This window comes from Polyodon spathula, chromosome 21, assembly GCF_017654505.1.
Source record: "Polyodon spathula isolate WHYD16114869_AA chromosome 21, ASM1765450v1, whole genome shotgun sequence".
Taxonomy (NCBI): Eukaryota; Metazoa; Chordata; class Actinopteri; order Acipenseriformes; family Polyodontidae; genus Polyodon; species Polyodon spathula.
Genome location: NC_054554.1, coordinates 26,628,274 through 26,648,495, shown reverse-complemented (window position 1 = coordinate 26,648,495; position 20,222 = coordinate 26,628,274). Strand labels below are relative to the sequence as shown.

The 20,222-nt window shown below is 37.5% G+C and overlaps 1 protein-coding gene across 2 annotated transcripts in view; it reads right to left on the bottom strand.

Annotated features, from left to right (window-relative positions):
• Positions 1-2,159: 2,159 nt before the first annotated feature.
• LOC121296336 (tether containing UBX domain for GLUT4-like) overlaps positions 2,160-20,222 on the bottom strand; it is a 48,316-nt gene continuing 30,253 nt past the window's right edge. For both annotated transcript variants that reach the window (XM_041221764.1, XM_041221765.1), the window contains 4 exons: positions 6,551-6,602; positions 5,944-6,013; positions 4,192-4,388; positions 2,160-2,355 (listed from right to left, as the gene is read on the bottom strand). In XM_041221764.1, coding sequence (XP_041077698.1) covers positions 2,345-2,355; positions 4,192-4,388; positions 5,944-6,013; positions 6,551-6,602 — 330 coding nt within the window. In that variant the 3' untranslated portion in view covers positions 2,160-2,344. The remainder of the gene's footprint in view (positions 2,356-4,191; positions 4,389-5,943; positions 6,014-6,550; positions 6,603-20,222) is intronic.

The window sequence follows — 20,222 nt, the reverse complement described above, 5'->3', positions numbered from 1 at the left end:
TTCTCCAGACACTCGTTTACCAAGTCTGGCAGTCAATGTATGGCATTAATAAGATACAGATTCTGTATAGTACTTAAAGAGCTACAGGCTTGCATACAGGCACCACATCTGAAAAAAAAAACACCTCTGATGAATGTTTTTGATAACTTAATTTCTTCAATAATCAATTATGACCTTTTGAATACAAATACAGCGATAGCTGCACATGTAGATAATGAATTCTGATATTGCATTTAGAATTCTGCTGCTGCAGTCAGCATTGATTTAATTGTGAAAATGTGGCTCAGATTGGAGGTCAGTTTGAACTAGCAGGGTTTGGGTTAGCGAGAGTCTGCTGTGCCATGTTTTTGTTTTTAGTCCAGGGCATACATTTCACTTCCATAATCATCATCAGCTGCTAACATCCAGCCTTGCATTAGAAGCATTTCAAAAATGTATTGAGCACAGTGAGTGGTGCCCATCCAGAATGCTTATATTGATAGACTGCTGGAATGAAGAAAGGTAAGCTTTTTTTCACCTTGTTTGGTGTCCTTTTTAAGTAGTGGAATTTCCAATAGGTTCTGTTGCCAAAAGAAGAACAAAAAAAAGGATCAAGGCTCTTTTCTAATACTCCACACACACACACACACACACACCTGATTAGTTACTGCAGTATGATCACCGCTGATCCATTCTTGAAAGGTACAGTACATCTGGTAGGCCTTTTTTAGTCTCATTGTCTGGTAGGTGCTTTGGTGCACATTAAGTTGAGGTAAGAATGTCTTTGCAAAAAAATACAGGACTCATTTACAATATAGAATTCTACAATTCCTAGACTTGAAAGTTACCTTCCTGTATTTTCAAAATGTAAGCATAAAAAAAAAAACTTGCTCAAAAACACACACACATATATAATTTTTTATTTATTTTTTTAAATGAAAAACCTGTTTATTTCCAGATTTGTTTCTCATTTTTTTTAAATAGAAGTACTAATTTACACTATAGTGACAGGTTGAATATTATTATTATTATTATTATTATTATTATTATTTGCTTTTATTCTAATTTGTATTATTGCTATTATTTTAATTTTAAATGGTTTCCTCCAAGTAATATTACCATATATATGTTTAATCTGCAATAGGATACCTTAATCACATGGTTTAGCTGAAGAATTGGCCATTTTAAAAACATTTCAGTATAAATAAAAATGCTTAACCTTGCTTTTGCAGTGGTTAAGAGAGAATGGCATTTCATTTAATCTCATTAGATAGATTCTGCATTCAGTTGATTTCACTCCATGTATTTTTACAATTCACAGCTGATATTATTAAAGATATGCAAGCAGTTTGGGTAAAATGAGTAAGTATTCCTAATGTTAGGAGTTTCCTGATCCAACATTAAAGGCTGATACTGTTGCTCTCAGCTCAAAGATTCCACGCTTAAGCATTTGACCACCAATGCCAAGCCCTCTCAGATGTTCCTCAGACAAACGCAAAGAAGATTTCCAAATGGAGAAGAGGGGCCTGTTCCAGTGACCGTGGCTTTCTGGGGATCACTGATCACCATTCTGGAAGAAAGGTCCTGCTGTATATAGAACTACCGATTAACAGCAGGGAAAGGGTTAAACGGTGACAAGCTATTCATCCCTTTTACCTTTTTTTTTCTCTGATTTTGCAGAGCAATGGCAAGGCTATAATAATAATATCTTTATTCTTATTATTATTCTTTATGACCGCCATCACAAAGCGCTTTACAGAGGTAGGCTGTGAACTGTGCATTATATGCAGAGTCACTTAAATTAGGACATGATTTAACATCTCATCTGCAGGATGGAGCATAAGGAGGTTAAGTGACTAGCTCAGGGTCACACAGTTAGTCGGTGGGGTTTGAACCCTGGACTTTAACCTCTGAATTAAGAGTATCAAAACGGTCCCAAAGTAAATTCATCTTAAAAGTTATCACTTATCGTGTATAAGTCAATAGTCCCTTTATAAATATTACTGGTATAAAAGGTTGTTTTTATTGGTAGGGTATACCTCACCCCACTGCTAAGGTAGTAGATAAGTAGCATGTACATCATACACAGATGAAACATTTAAAACAGTAAATCACTTGCATGTTCGCTCACCAACAATATACGTTACAGTTGTTTAAAAAATGACCAGCGTTCATCTCTGTTGCAATTTACCATACATTTTATTGCACAACTGTTAGTCAATGCAGGTTTGCACAAATGTCTTTCATTGTCAAGTGTAAACATTTGTCATTCATAATGTAGTCTAAAAGTGCGTCATTTCTCAAGCTTTGCACATCTGACTTCATCTCTCGGCTCCTGCAATTCTACAGTCATCTTCCTTGATTTTCATCTTTTTCCTGAAAATACAAAACAAAATGATAATTAGCTTTATCTGCATTATATTATATAGTAAAATAAAATACTGTTTCAGTGTATATAAGATTGAGCAACTGGACAGCACAGTTTAATCTCAAACTGTATTTAGAAAGTGTTTAGACAGCAACAAAAGTCTGCAATATCAGCTTATTCTATATCTGTTGTATTAAGGGCATTTTCATTATTGGTTTAGTTTAATTAGTTTTAAGTCTTGAGGGCAAGGAATAACTTGATGTCATTAAAATATCTACAACTAATCAAACCTACAGTTAGCTATAATACAATAAGCAGATTTGCAATTGAAAAAGGATTGAAAATAGCATAACCACTTTGTAAGATTGAGTGCGATATTTTCAATGCAATGTGCTGACTAACAAAAATAGGAACATATGCCAAGTGCTGAGCACAATTATCCAACAAGCTGATTTGGGCGACACATCATGTTTCACGATAATGCGGTTTCCAGATATATAATAGCAATGGAAATATTTATAAAACAAAAGAAAATACTTTGCACTAACAATGTCCTGAAGATCAAAGGTGAATTCGGCATACCCCTTTTAATACATTTAGTGAAATGCCGAAAACAGACAAACTTATTGCACGCCAGACTCTGGAAAACGCTAGTGGTAATGGGCAGTTGTAGAATTCTGCCACATTAAGTTGACCATAAGAACAGCCATCTATCAATTAACATGATGCATTTCACTTTGAATTAAAATAAAGATTTCTCTGCAGTTTAAGAGACAATATATTGTCTTAAATAACTACTGCTTAAAAAAAATATTGGTGTCTTTTATTTTTAAGTGGTTCTAAAATATCAAAAGATTGGAGATAATTTGTGCAGGTGAGAACCATATCCTTTTTGAAATCCATCTTAACCACATTAAATGTAAAACCTGACCCTAAATCTTTTACTCACACTGTTGTTGGCTGTATCAACATCCATAATAACAAGCAGAAAGACTCACTGTACCAGCATATGGTTTACCAGTACTGCAGTTAAGGTAAAACTGATATTCAATTACTGTATTGAATCATACAAAAATAAAAAAGACAGTGGTTCTGTAAAGGAGAACTTCCTTTGATGTGGCTTAAAAGGAGGAGACCATCTTTGAAAAAGTAATTCGATGTCGAAGCATCCTTATCTTTTGACTCATTTATGTCTTTTAAAGTTGATTCCTGACAGCTCAGGACCAAAGAATTTGGACATGAGCTGTAACAAATTAGTGGAAAGCGACAGGAAGCCCTGTGGTCTCGCCATGATGCCACAGTATAGGATGAGAATCCGGTGCAGTAGAGTGTGTTGTGAAGAAGGTTCCAGACAATATTAGTGGGAACAGATTTCAAACATACAGGCATTGTTGTATCAAGCGAGACACAGTTTATAAACAACAAGTCAATGGCGGCTCATAAAAATAATTTGATTTTGTTAGGACAAATGCATTACAGTTCTGCAAAAGATCCTATATGTTAATTATACATTAGGGGCGCTGTAATATTTTCAACTGTAGCCCGTCAAGTAGCCAAATGCTTTGGCCAGTGTCTTTATTATATACACAGAAATACATGGAGTCCTTCAGTTAAGAGATGGCACTTTGAGTTACTTCATTCCATCAAACTAACACTTGCCAGGGTAAAGCTGGCTTATAAAAGGAGGTACTATTAAAGTAACTACGTTGGCATACATTTTAAGAAGTACAATAGGACAAGAGAGACAAAAATAACTTTACTGTTACGATAAAAGTATCAGTATATTTAGCACTGCTAAAAACAAAAAACTTTTTGAAGTTTAACTAAATATGAGCAGAACATACCTGGCAGTTTGAGCCATTTTGGGATTTTGCCTGGATCAGTGTTAACTGGTTTTGGCGCTTGGCTGTTTGAGTGGGGTTGGGGCTCATCTGCTGCTCTGCTCTGGTGACTGGCCTGTGTGTCCTTCTCTGCAGGGGACGGAAAAGTCGCTTCTGAAGGCAGTGAACTGGAAGATGGGGTTGGAGACCTGGGCATGCAGCTGAAGGGGATACAGAGCGAAAAAAAAAAAACCCAAAAAACAATTAGGCAAAGGCCAAAGGGATTTCTGCCCCCCCATCCTAAAATGGAGAATAATAATGAATCCGGTTATATAACCAAGTGCACTCGCATATAACAGGGATGTTAAATGTTTTTGGGCTGGTGTCTAAAAATAAAAGCAATGGCCTATGATGATGTCAATGGTGAAAGGAGTCTATCTTAGATTCGAATGATCTGCCCCCGACACCCTGGAGTTTGGGCAGGAGCTCTATTTGAGGGTCTTAAAAGTCATTGAAATCAAAATGTTTATGACGCTTGGAACAGTGTAAGAAAAAAATGGATGTGCCCAGAATGGAGGACATGGAGTCACTGGCTCTGTGCAGTGATAGTAGTGAGGGCACTAAAATCTTATGATGAACAGCCACACACCTCAAAGCTGCTCACTCAGTAGAGGACCAGATTTCACAGATGCAACAATGAATATGCAGCTATATAGGTGTTGGGAAACCATTTACCAATGAAGGTGAACAAATGAACAACCCCATCAAGCAGGACCAGAGACCACAAAACTCACTGCACTGAATTTGTTTAAGGACCTGTCTGTCCTGGACTGGAAGAGCTACAGATAATAAAAAACAAACAGTCTCACACTGCCCCCTTTATTGATGCATGCAGTTTACTATTGTTTTTGCTCTGTGCCAACTCTGCTTCGGGGGAAAAAACAAACAAAAACAAACCCGAAAGTAACAAGCATGGTTCTAATCAAATCCCATACAGGAAGTAAAAAAAATCAGGATATGGGGGAAACCCCTGCCAAGCAATTAAGACTGATAAGAGAGAGTCAAAACTGTAGGGTTTAAAATCAAAAACAGACAAAAGCCGCTGTCCTAATCACAAAGCACTTCCTCTGCCATGCCTCCTGGTGTTGCTTCAGCTGCCGCAGTTACTCTGCAGCACCGACCCAGACAAGCGCACACAGACGCACCTGATCAGCCACCTGCTAGGGACACTTCCTTTAAAAACACCCAGGCAAAAGCTCCCAGTGTGAACCTGCCTGGGAGGACACCGGCTGCACCCTCCAAGTGTCTTAAGAGTGAGCGTGACCTCCTCAACTTGGAAATGGTTTTTCTTTTTGACCCGGTTGTAGGTCAAGGTTTTGTGTGATGTTAGTAGGCATTTATCCTCCACAATGTGTTCCACAAATATTTAACCCCTTAAACTATGCCCAGTGAGAAACTGAAGTTAGATGCAGCAAAATAGTTTAGTTTAACAGACTTTCATTCTGCAAATACCTTTTTTATTTCTTTTTACAGCCCAGGCTGTCAAACAGTGTGTTTGAAATTCTTGATACATTTTTATTATTATTATTAGTTTATTTTGCATAAGCCTTTCTCCAAGGAGTAGGGTGTATCAGCTATGCATCAGCTGCAGAGCACCTGAAAGATGGAGCACAAGGAGGTTAAGTGACTTGCTAAGTCAGTGGCTGAGCCGGGATTTGAACCGGGAACCTCTTGGTTCATGCCTGGCCTGACTCACCCCTGGTGAGGGATACCTACCCTGCAATGGCACCATCCGCTTGTGAGGAAGAGACAGTGGAGTTCAAGAACTGCTTCTGTAAATAGCAATCTGCAGAATGGAACAGGGTCACAATAGGGTTAAGTAGAACCTGGCTAAACAGCTGTTTTACTGGCATTTGAATCATACCGTGCAGAAAAGCATAGGAAAGTAACAATTTCTAGATGTCCATGAACATGACAGGCTGAAGGAAACAATGCAATAATAACATACAACTATGGCAAAAAGTTTTGCATTACCCTATAGAATTAACTAATTTTGCTTCATAAAATAAAATTAAACCTGCCGAATAATGTTACATATCGAAAAACCGAGAAAAAATTAAATTTTTAAATCTAACATGAAATACTGTACTACTATTATGGCTTCTTAGATTCCTGCAATATCATTTTGTAGTTTCTTTGATTGCCTGATGTTAAATAAAAGACCTAAATTATGTTCACATAGTTTATTTTTACTAATTATATTGCAATCCTAAAATTCAAGGTTATGCTAAACCTTTGGCCACAGCTGTACATTTTAAAACGTGGAAAAAAAGACAAATACGTCATTACGTACGTTTGTTTGAAAAAGTTATGATTTACAAACCTGTTTTGAAATCAGAGCCGAAGTAAACCAGAGCTGCTGGAAATAGGTTAGCCTAGAGAAACGACAAACAGGAGTTAATAACCACGGCATCCTCTATCACTATTACAAACTCTATAAGAAAGCACATGGATTACAAACGCTTTTAGAAAGTATCTGGACTTCCCTATTAAAAGAGTTCAGTAATTTGTCAAGGGCCAGCAGACCCCTGCTATTTTCTGCAGTGCTGTTTCAGAACTATGCACACACAGACGCGAAGGGTCTCAATATTCTTGCAGTAAGAATCAACAGTTTTATCATATTGTACCCAAAATTAAAGGCCTATAGGTCAGGGGGCTGATAAAAGTTTACCATTGGTTTACCAGGAGTGTGCCATGCAAAGACAGACAAGCCAACATGATCAGTACATAGTTGTCCACAGAAACAAGAACACTGCACACATATCAAAAGGCACAGTGCCATGTTCTTGAAAAAAAAGGTATCTTAATTAGTTCTGGTTGAACTGTAAAGGAAGCTGTGTTAATTAAAGTAGTCAGTTGTTATGATAGAAGGCTCCCAAGTTTTCCAAATCCCTACCTTTGTACATGCGAGGAAAGCAGCAGTCTGCTAATGTAGTGCTCTCGACACTGGCTCCCACATCAAAGACCATATATTACATTACCATTAAGATTAAAAAGCGCTTCTGACTTTGGTTTCACTTGGCAACACGTCTTGTGGGCTTCATGGTTTTTCTAAGAGATTACAGCTAGTTATATTGGAGTAATATCATACTGATCAGTATTTGGCGCCTAAGATACAAGCCCATTTAATGAGGTGGATTTCTGGACTGGCCTGGGCTCATTCTGCAATCCACAGGGTATTCCTTAAATCGAACATAGCCTGAGTTATCAACAAAAAGGAAAGAACAGCTTCAAAGCAGATAATCCAGGTTGACCATGGTATTAAACCACTAAGCTTCTGTTTGCCGTTTCCACCCCTCTGTATTGTGACGTTAATTAATGGTTAAGCCACCGTAAAATGCTTCTTATGGAACTTGTGCTTTTAATATGCTTGGAAGGATGAAGCAGAGCAGCTGACTAAATATTGGAAGAGTTTATTTTGTATTGAATAAAGTTATGCTCAAAGGAGAAAAGTAAAAGGATACAGCAACTGCAGCAAGACACCTCATTTATATGCACTGCATGTCGCACTGTCAATGCCGTAGGTACCAGCAATATGTTAGGATCTGCCATGTTTTCCATTAATTGTTTAAACCAGAGGATCTCAAAACGTAAGGTTTGACATTTTTGTGGCACCAGTATGACCCCCGAGGTAGCTTTCAAATGCCAAAGATTGTTAGTTCCAAAACATCATCTTTACAAAGTAACTTCAGAGAATTGTGAACAATACAGCTCTCTCTCTCTCTCTCTCTCTCTCTCTCTCTCTCTCTCTATCTCTATATATATATATATATATATATATATATATATATATATATATATATATATATATATATATATATATTAAAATGTTGTGTTATAACAAATAAGCAGCCTTTAAAACCACTTAGTCAACATACAAAACAAGCAGGTTGTAGACTGTAACACAAAAACTGCAAAGGGAAAGTCAACCAAAAGAACCCTTACTACCTATGAAAACAGCAAGTTCTGCCGTTTCTTCTCCATCTCAGGTCTTTTGGGCAAAAAGTAAATTGCTGTGTTATGCAAGCCAAGCAAAAGGATTTAATAAAAGTTCAAAAACATTCCCTCTTTCTTTATTGTGTGTATGTTTAGAGAAGAGGGTTACCAGGTAACACTCTCTAAGCTGGTAACTAGAACCACTTGGCAGAGCTCTGTGCCCTTTAACAGTACAGAAGAGAAGGGGGGGGGGTACATGTATCAGATGATGGACTATATGAGGAGACAAATCTAGAGATTATTGAGACCATGCTTTATTACGAATTTGCAGAAAACGTACAGATCAATTTTATTTTATTTAATTTTATTTAACCCTCAACTGATCGTAGTTTATATGTAGTTCTGCAAGAAAAAAATTTTTCTTATAAGTGCATGATATTTTTTATGCATGTCGGTCTACTGAACCGAACATTTGGAGTAGCACATGTAAAATTATTTTTGCAAAACTTCCTGCATCTTCATTGCAGAGTACTTTTGATAGAAGACCACGCTGCCTAGGCAGTAAGTCAGACCAACAAGTTAATACAGTAATTAGCAACAATATCACTGCATGGGCCAAAGCTACAGCACTGTTGGGTCCATGCCTGGTTTTGTCCTGCTGTGTGTGACTGTGCCGTAGACACTTCTAGAGTTCTAAGATTTGGTTCTGATCCAAAGTATAATCAATGAGGATTGAAAGAAGTGGACTGACCTAGATTTTCGCACTTCGCTTCTTTCACCGATTAGGATCGTACTAGATTCTGACGAGTCAATGCCCCGGTTTGTACTGCGCAGCTAATGCTACTGTAGCTTTAACTGGAAGACCTTACACACTGACGTGGCTGCTGAACTGTTTTGAGTTAGACTGTGTCTTGGAACTAGGGAGAGAGATCGTTACCACTGGGTACTTTGAGCAAGTGTCTTTGAGCGCTTTATTCTAATGCTGTAACCAAAAATCAATAAACCTGTGCCAAGGAAATAAAGAATACTGAAATCTCGTTTGGACATTGTTTAGACCCTTCATGAATCCGGCTGGCTCCTCTGAAGAGAACATATAAACTTTACCGGCCTACACTTGGAATTTTGCCCGTCTGAGTGAACATCCCCCTCCCACTTTTGCCTTAATGACAACTTTACGCCCCCCCTGGGCGTTGACTCGGCAGAATCCGGTAATTTTAACTTATTATGCAGTTTAAAACAATGTTTTCACATAGCCACTGAAACACAGCCTATGCAAACCCATAAAGATGACGCATCTTGCAGCATTCAATAAGATCTTTTGGAATGAATTTGCACACTATCCACAGCATGGACTAAATTCAGCATCTAAACAAATTGAAAGAAAGGATCTGGTGAAAACAAGTTAGTGCCTTTGATTAATTTTTTACCCATCTGGTTAAGAAAAAAAGAAAAACCTGTTTCCTTTTCTAAATGTAAACAGCAGATAAGTCAAGGTCAAAGCAGACACTGAGATTGTGTATAATGTTATTCTCGGGAACTTTGCCATCCCCCTATATACCTAGTGTGCATTCCAGCACTCCACACACAAACAGAATGCTTAAGGTTTTGGATCTGTAAAAAATGAACTGTTCTGAACGTAACAAGTATATTTCAGCATACTGTACATAACATATTTTAGGCTATACAGAGAACAAATGCAAATACTGCCAAAAGTGAAACTGCATAATGTTTCCCCAAGAAAGAGAAGGAACAGCTATGACAGTTTAGTGAGTGACACTATAACTTTAAAAGGATAGGTGTCGATCTATCGATCCAAAAGCAGAACCAGGAAGTAGCAAAAGCAAGAATTATCTTTAGAACTGAATATAAGGTTGCAAATGAACTACTGTTTTAGTGTCACCTAAATATTGTTGTAATAGTACTTAATTTCATTGTGGTTTCATGTGCAGAAACCAGCAATGTTTTGCAAGTCTGGTGACAGCTGTTTAATGCAAATCCCAGTTGGCTCCAGGTCTCTAGTGTTCAATAATTAAGGTGTAACACAGCTACATGAAAGGCATGAAACCCCCATGTGCATTACCTAGTGTATCTGTGAATCATGGGTAAAATACATAGATCTGATCCAGCATTTAAAAACATAGATTATAAAAGAACCATTCAATAGCTGGAGGGGGAAAAGATTAGATTCCCTCTTATTACAGGTATTCAGGGAGAAGGCATGTTTTTAGACAACTAGGTGTGCAAAGGATACTTGGTTTTAAATCCAGTAGGGGTCTCTGTAGGGATGTCATGTCAAAGAGCCTCCCCAAACACCTGGAAGACAGCGGCCTATGTGATCGCCAGTTAAAACTGGCAACTTGGCACAGCCAGGAAGTGAAGCTGCACTCACCCGCTCACCACCAAGTTACTGAGATATAGTGGGTACATGTGCTTGGTTATACAAAGTTATTTCTTCTCTAATGACTTGCATCCAGGCAGTGCACAATTTTTAAAAGTAAAAGACTGTTTATAGCGATCGGTGAATCAGACGTGTGTGTGTGTGTGTGTGTGTGTGATTTGTTAGTCTAGTACTTGAAGTTTAATGACTTTTAATATCAAACAGTTTGTTAATATTTTTTTATGAAGTGGAAGCAGCCAATTCTGCCCTTTCTTTTTTTTTAACTATACTCTTGTGTTCAGTGCATTTGAATCTGCTAATCTATCCTGTACATGTTGCTTTGACATGCTGTGTAATAACAGGTTTAACAGCTTGGTGCTTTTCCAATTCTTACCTGCTTGCTAGACAAGTGTTGAGAACATTCAGAGCTTCATTATAAAAAAAAATAAAATAAATGGAGAACATGAATTAAGTTATTATGGTTGAGGATGGGATAGGTAATCCTTAATAAAGCAGCAATTATTATGTATGTATATTTTATTCTACTTTGAATATAAAAAACATTCTGTATGAATGTATTCCAGAATGCTTTTTAGAGAGGAATGGTTCAAGGCTATACTTAAGGATTACTTCAAATTAATCCTGGAGTCCCACAGTATTTCCTATTCCCTGATAATTAAAGGTCAGGAGATATGTTTTAAACTGGGCTCACCCCATGATACCATTTAGACAAAACCAGAATGGCTTGCCGAGTACATTATTTCTTTGTCCATCTCGTGCCAAGCTTAAATGTACACACTTAAAATAAAAACTGTAAACACAATCTTGCATAAGGTTGCATGTTTAAGAATCCTTGACTTAAAAAATCTAAGAGTATTCATTAAAAAAAAAAAAAAAAAAGAAAAAAAACCCAGACAGGGTTGAAACGTCTGTTTGATGACATCATCCGAACACATCCCTGGATCTCGCTACCAGACGTCTAGCATCTTACAGCCGAGCTTCCCCAAAAGTTTCTAAAATATCTCAACAAGACACTGAGAAAAAGGCATTAAGCTAAAAGCGTGAACCCCAGTTTTTTTAATTTTATATCATGAGCATGTCCACTGCGGAAGGTTTTAAAACAAAAACAATGGGTATGAAGCGAGTAGCAATGTTCCTCTTTAAAGAAAGCTGCAAATAACGAATTAAATTTGGTTGCAAGTTTTGTTTTTAATTTCCCCCGAAGATGCTGGACAATTATGTAGGAGAAGAGTTAATCTTTCTCAAAGAGATAATCAAGAGCACAGCCTTAACAGATCTGTTTAGTTCAAAGTCCTGCAGGTTTACCCTACCCCTACCCCCCCAGCCCCCCCTCCCCGTTGGAACCTCTTCTGTCAATCAATGTCTGGGCAGAGACATCAAAGACTCTGGGGGTAAAAGATGGCCCAGAGGGGTCAGGGAAAATTCATGGCAGAACCTTCGGCTCCGACAGGAAAGGAAACTTATAGAAGAACCCTCACCCCTGTACAGTGAAAATTAACAGCAGGGCTCAATAACTTCAAAAGATTCACACAACCCACCACCCCTCCCCTTCCCTTCTCTCTGTAATACACAAACAGACAGCCCCAGTGAGACGTTTTCATTCAGGGAGAAAATTATACGCAGTTGGGTCCAGCTTTTATTGTCGGACTGCACACGTTTTCTTCTCTCTATAGAGGACACAATGTATTTAAACGGTATAAACAGCATTCCAACCAAACAAACAATCCCATTTGAAGTGCCGAAGTGGAGGGGGGGAGGTGGAATCAAAGAGCTGCAAGGATGGGAAACATTCTTTCCATTACATGACACAAAGTGATTAAGATTCTGTGAGCCTGTTGTTGGTTTGATGCTAAAAATTTTAATAGGAAAACACAGGCATCAAAAGAAAAAGGACAGCCACAGCAAATCCTGGGATGAAATAAAAGTACTATTTATTTATTTATTAATTTTTTTAATGTCCAAACATTTGAAAGCAGGCTTGAATAATTAAAATAAACATAAACATTAACTAGAAAACAACAGTATTTGTATTCATTGTATGCCTTAAAAATGACAGGGATTTTGTTATGCATCTGAGGTGTCTATCCCAGTGAAGGTTTGATGTCCGCAAAGGAGTTTTGCTTCTTCCCACGACCTTGTTACTTGAGTGAGCAGCAAGTGCATATTGTAGCTATGGCAACTATCAAAAGCTACAGCTTGGGACGCTGGTGAAATCCATATCCCAGTCTACCAATCACACCACTGGCAATTATATCAATGTCAAAGGAAAGCATGCTGATGTCAGTTGTAATACAGAGGAGATACCCAACAAAGTACAGCATAATGTAGTCTTGTGCTATCCTATATCACTGCATTACCAGTGTTAACATGACAAGGCTGTTGAAAGGAATACCCCTGTCAACTAAAGAGATCGCTTTTGTCTACTTCGTGTATATATATAAGTATGTATGTATGTATATATCTATATATATATAATATAACCTCTTTAAGTAATGCTAGTTAACAACAGTCAACTTTACAATTCTGTGGATGAAATTCTACCTTCTCCATAGTGAGTATAATTTAAACCTCATGAAAGGTCACATCCATTCTCTCTTAATGTTAATGGTAGGGTTTATTCCAAGCTATTAATTTCAGAATGCAGAACACCCTATAACTCTTGATGTGGACTGATATCGTCCATGGAAAGGAAGAGGGATATTAAAAAGTACAAAGACACGCATCCCATTGAATTAAAGGGTTGAGCGTCCCTTTGTAGCTTGAAATACAAGATTTACTCAAAGAAAAAAAAAAAACTTTCATTAAAGTTTCCTTTAATATCTTGTTCTTGTGCCATCAGAACAGATATAATACATCTTAACAAAAGAAAATGCCCCAAAGCAATGAGGAAATGATTAATGTAGCACTTGTTTTGCAAACATGTAGTGTGGTTAAGTGGAGCCCACTTCAAGCAGTGTAGCTTCAGGAGCACACCGGCTAAGAACAATGCACTTCCTACCCTAAGCCATGTAAATTAAAGGAAGCATTGTTCTTGGGTCTCCCGTTGTGTCATCAGTTAATACTCTGCTTCAAGATGACTTCAGCACTACCAGTTCCCTCTTAATTGCTGCCTCTCTGGGTTTAACTAGAACATATGACTCAGTACTTCTTATTTTATTTAGAATCCCAAGTAAAACCTTGGTTTATGTTTCATTAATATGTTCAAGGGATTTCTCGTGAATGGTTCACAAGAATCTATCAACAGTTTACCCAGAACTTTGTATAAGAGAAGAACTCCCACAGTGTATGTAATACTGTTAAGAGTGCCTGGGTCTAACAGGATATGGGAAGATGCTACAAGCAAAAGGTCACAAAATGTCATGATTATCTGTTTCCTTCAATCTATCTAGGTCAGGAGTATCAAACTCCAGTCACGGGGTCTTCTGGTTTTCATTCCAAATTCAGCTCTCAATTAACATAACTGGTCTAATTATTTGTTCAATCGGATATATTTGATATTTTTCAAGGTCTTTTACAGTTGACGATTTTAAAAAATGCACTTGATTCAACATACACTACCTATGAAACATCGTGAGGCCTGGAGAGTGTTAAATATGTCCAATTCATCAAATAATTAGACCAATTAAGTAAAAGAGAGCTCAGATGGAACAAAAGCCTGAAGGCACTGCAGCTCTTCGGGACCCAAGTGTGACACCCTGATCTATGGTAATGCACCTGCCATTCTTCTATAAAGCACTAGACTTTAGGCCTGGGATTAAATCTGGCTTGGGCTGCAAAACAAATTGAGACTGGTGGTCTCAACATGGCCCTGGGTGGAAACTCGCTAAACTAAACTTTCTTTGTCAACCCAAGCTTTAAGGTTAAGGGTTATTTGGCATCCTCAGCGTCCCAGCGAAAGGTACAGAAAATCAAGTGTGCTTGGGCACGGCTAACGCAAGATGAACTAGGATGCCCAAGCAAGTCTGGGAAACGTACCCAAGCCCAGACATACTTTCATAAGGCACTTGCCCACCAGTATGGTGGCCACATGTGCTTGATAGTTTATTTTGGTACTCGTTTTGCTGAAGTAATCTGATCAATTAAATAAGGACTTAATTACTATCATCTTGTTTGCTTCAGATCTCTCACACACACATAGCCTCGCTGCAGCTGTGTGTGTAAGGATGGAAAGTTTATTTTCCGGGGGTCTAGTCATGACAATCTCATAAACTTTCAACTCTTTCTCGCACTGGCCAGGACCACATCGAGGTCACAGAGGTCAAGTTGGTTCAAATGTAGGAATTGGATAATTAAGATGGTAAAGGGTTTTGACAATTTATTGAAAAGCGGCAGGTGATAAATGCTAATGATATTGGGGCACTAGAGAAATATTTAAAGTTTTTATGTAAGGTGAATGGGGTATAATAGTCAAAAACAATAAAATAATCTAGACTGATGTTGGTAGCTTTAACACTTTTTGTACAGGGATCAATATTTCAAATAGATCAAAATGGTCTACATAGTATATAAAACAGCAAAATCAAACAAAAAATATTTCTGTTATTAAAGGGTACATAAGGACCTTTTTATTTTACTGTGTTGCATGTTCCAATGTGCTGCTACAACTGTTTACATAAGCTATGTGTATTGTTTTAATTATTTTTATTTATTTTTTTTACATTTTGACCACTTTTTTAAAACTTTTAAATTGCACTCCCTGCCGCAAGATGGCTTCCCATGTACCTGCATGGACCTCTCAGAATTAAATTTCCAATCAATCTCCTGCTCACATATGTAACCGAGATGGATTTACCAGTGAGCAGGAGGATTATGGGAAATGTAGTTCTGAGAGGTCCTTATGAACCCTTTAAATACATAAACAACAACAACTAACTAAATAAATATAGATAATACTGTACTTAGGAACCAAAAACAACAAAAAATAGAAAAGTTAGTTTATTTTTAATTATTAATATGCATTGAACCCAGACTAAATTAATTCATTAATAAAAAAAAAAAGGATGGGGCAAATAAAGCCTTAATCTACTGATGAAAAGCAGGCTAATGGAGTCTTGAGCAATGGGAATGATAAAAAAGAGTGTCACGTTTGGAAGCGCGTGTCGACACTAGGAGGCCTTCGGACAGCTGGATGTGACAGATAAGGGGAGGCTTAACTCTGAAGTCCATCCCCAACATCTGGGCCCCGCTAACCTTCTCTCACTCTCCCGATCCCTCTCTAACCTGAAGCCATCTCTCGTACATCAAGGCTGCGGATCGGCTGGCCAGGCCCACAAACATGAAGAAGCCATCAGATAAACCAGTTCTATTCCTGGCAGGAGAGATCAAAGCACCCTATATTAACCCCATGTGCCAGCTCCTGCTGGGCAAAATCAAACGCACATGTGGACAAGATAAGCAAAGACTATTCTGTATATCTAAAACATTACCGACCACTAAATTATTCAGTACAACTTAACACTAACTGATACAGATGGCACCTGCTTATGTTTTTCTTGTGCAAGGTCTGATAAAGCCACTGTTGTGATAGTAATGGAAAGGATGCACACATGTGTGCACAGCATGCAGCAATTCAGAGCATTATCATCTCCAACAGATCTCCAATAGTCTCAGAACCAGTGAGAAAACAAAACAATAAACTGTCCCAAAGCACTGCAGGGGTTAATGTTTAATCAGTTGTGTTTGCCTATTGTTATCTGTTATAAAATGCTTCCCAAGAAGTCTACACAGCTATTCATGCAACAGGTTTTACACTACAGTACATTTCTATGTGGTAAGGGTAGTCTTATTTGTAATCAGAAAAAACCCAACGTATGTAAACATTATACAACAAAAGTTGGCACGTCAACAGAACTCAATGTAATCTGCATTTCCAGCTCTGAAAACTGTAAGGACCATTTAATAACCTGTTAGTGCCCACTGAAATTCCTTCTCGTTCCCACCAATTGCCTGCAAACCACAGACTCAAAGCCTGAGCCCAGAATAATCCAAAACTTCTGTCTTTCGCTATGAAGGTTAAAACTGAATATTTCCCACAAGGACACAGTAAGATTTGTGGGATTCTTTCTAAAGCTGGGACAGAAATGAACCTACCTCCCTTCCGCAACACTATCTTAACTTCCATGGAAAATGTACAGCCTTCCTGGAACTGATCGTACTGCTCTGATGGAACAACAGCACCAACACTATTTCAACAGCTTACTAGAAATCAAGTCAAATCAAATATTTACCTCCTGAAAAAACAGTGCTACAAAAAGGTTGCAGCAGTGATCACTAATGATATGCTTTTGATTTCAAATATATTTTTCTTAAGAGTGCAAGCCAGTGAAAACACATGCATTTATTAATAATGGTTAAACAAACATATGGGTAGAGGTTTTACAGCAATTAATGTCCTAGAGCTGTGTCATTTCAGGGGTGTGTGAAAGTACTCGTCAGTTTTTCCACATGGATAACAATGCTCACCCATGGAGGGACTTGAAAAGAAGTCTTCTTTGATTTACTACGGGATAATTACATAATTTTGAAAAAAACAAAAAACAAACAAACAAACAAACAAAAAAATCTTTTAACTGGGACCAGCAAGTATCTTTATCTTCTGCCAAGTGTCAGTGTCGTCCTTGAAAAGAGGAAGAAAACAAACTGCCCAGTGAAAACTCTATTTACAAACGAATACGCACAGTCAACCTGAAACAGCGATACGAATATTGGAACACACAGCAACAGTGTCTTTACCCAGCACGCTTTTAACAGCACGACATGCTCACACTGCCTTTTAAACCTGTTTAAGCTCAAGCCATTTCGACAAACAACACCACCACCTAAAGCACCATGGTTACCCGGATTATTGAAAGCTTTTTTGCACAGAATTTGCTGCATCTGATAGATACTGATTTTCCATTGTAAGCTACCTTGCCTGGTGACAAATTAGTAAATTATCAAATGCTTGCGGCCACCCAGTCAAAGCAGCGGAGATGATATAGGATGCTGGACAATACTAGGAACACTATATTAGAGAATTGTAGAATCGGAAAATGCTGTGAAAAGTAAATCAGACAATACTGACAGTGTTCATTCCTGCCAGAGTGAAGTGTTTTTGTTTGTTGAAAATACATCCACATTAACAAAGCTTTCCACCGTTGAGCAAACTCAAGAATTAAAGCAGATTATGTTTATTATGTTCCCTCGATATTTTACAATTCGTTAAATTTACAAATTTGTTTAATTCACGTTTAGGCCATGGTAACAGTAAACTGTTAAAGCCCTAGCTATATCGTACCCTATAAGGGCCCTGCGCAAAGTCCTTTTTATGATTTGACATAAATTTTTTCGTGCAAGATGTGCGTGACATATGATGGAGCATCTTATATACGAGTGTTGACGTTAAAAGCTGCTGTTCTTTACCATTATGATGTAGAAGGTTTGCTTGCGTACTATGGAGCGTCATATACGAGTGTTGACAGTACTATAAATACACAAACAGTGACTTTAAATATTTTTGTACATAAAGAAACAACATTGTATTACAATTCTGAATTGGACAATTTAAAAGAACCCAAAAAACACAGCGTTTGCAAACTGCTCTAGACTGTGATTAAAACAATGACAGGCTACCACACTCTCTGAATCTGACAACAGGCACATTGCTGCAGGAAAGGCTATCTGGGAGGTTTTCCAGAGTTTAACTGATTGACTGATGGGCTGATTAACAGAGACAGTCAACTGAGCGTTCTGGCGAAGCAAGTATATTCGTTATTTAGAGTGTGTAGTCTTCTAAACACTGATCTGGCACTTCAGAATAGGAAGAACGAGTTTGGTAAATAAGGTTACTGTATAATATATATATATAGACACCACACATATATTATATATATATATATAATATATATATATATAATAGATATATATATATGATATATATATCACACACAATATGTGTGTGGGTAACATGTGGTGTGTGTGTGTAGTGTGGGATATAATAGATATATAATATATATATATATATATATATATATATATATATATATATATATATATAATATATATATAAAACGTCTGTGATTAGATAGCATCATTTTTTTTTTGTTTTTTTGAACTGGACCCACTATTAATTCTGTGTAATTAAGTGGCTGTGATCATCCTTTGGGACTGGAAAATTGAAAAGTTCAAAGGGATCGGGTGCTTTTCTGCTGCAATTTCAAATTGCTGATTTCTGTTATTAATTATACATCTTAAGTGCCTTTGAAGAATGGAGCAGACCATCCTTCTCCGTGAAGACATTATGTCTAGCAAATAAAAAAAAAAAAAAAAAAAAAACAAGATAGTTTCCGGGAAAATAAATGGAAATTCTACTGCTGCTACTTCATTCTTTTAACCCCCCCCCACCAACCGTCAGCGAACACTGCCACTCTGAATAGATGTTTCTGAAGCTAAATGTAAACGCTGTGTGATGTCTCAACTGCCCCAATGCAGCGGAAGCTACTGACACACCTCAACTGGTGCTGTATTCATTTAGTTTTTAAATCAAGAATTTTGTTAATGAAGAAAATGTGTTGATATATAACCAGTGTTTACTGTTTAATAAATACAGTGTTACAGTACAGTTTTATATAAGAATGCAGAGTATTGGCATTAGTTCACACAGGAACAGCACTGTTCCTAATGGTGCTCTATAGACAAGGAAAGACTAAAGGTTTATCAATCTTATTAGAAGTATTTCTATACAGGTATTAATATAAATTCCAGCACAATGCTAGAAATGAAGAATTGAATCAAAGAAAAAGGAATGGTTTGTGCAACCATTCTAGCTACCAAGTACCTGCCAAAACATGCATGATTTGTGCGACAGGAAACGATCCTTGTTGTGGATAAATGACATGTTCAAGATCGCAGTTGAGAGCTTGCTATCAATATAAATCAGTGACACTACAGTGGTATTTAGAAATACTAAAAGCACATTAAATTCAGTGACAAATTTTTCAACTAGAAGTACTTTGAAAACATGGAAAATAACTTTACTAGTCGAAACGTTTGTCACGGAATTGCAGTTTCTTTTAGTACAGTCGGCACCACTTACACTGTATAGGGTTATTTCGGGCAGCCGTTAATATTGGACAGATAGCGTTTGCCATTCCCATTGATTTCAATAACAAAGGCATAATTTATACCATGTTAAGCATGTCGTATATTTTCAGGTAAAAAAGTTTGACAGATTGATCAGTTAGGTGTTTTTTGCACCTCGTTACTGAGCGATTACCCTTGTACTGTACCTTGGCTATTTAATCCCTGTACGCTGTGTCGGGTTTATTTACAGTTTGAAAAAACAACACTGACTTCAACAGCAAGCAAGCATGGTTGGAAAGAGAAAAGCGATCAGTATCAGCATGAAAAATCAATGTAAATAAAATGTCTGTGCTAGATGCTGTGTGCTTGTTAAAGCATGCTTCAAACTCTGTCAGTCAGCAAACAATGCAATGTTGCTTCAAAAAGCTGGGGACAATGTGGGAATGGACCCGATAATGGACTGGAAGGGGATGGGAGTAGTCTGTATAACGTGTGTTTGTAAACTGGGTTATTCTTGATCAGATCTGTTAGCGTTCTCTGTGTTTTGGTGCTTGTGTGACTTAGAGCTGAAAGACCTGTGTGTGAGTGTGTCACTGAGGTA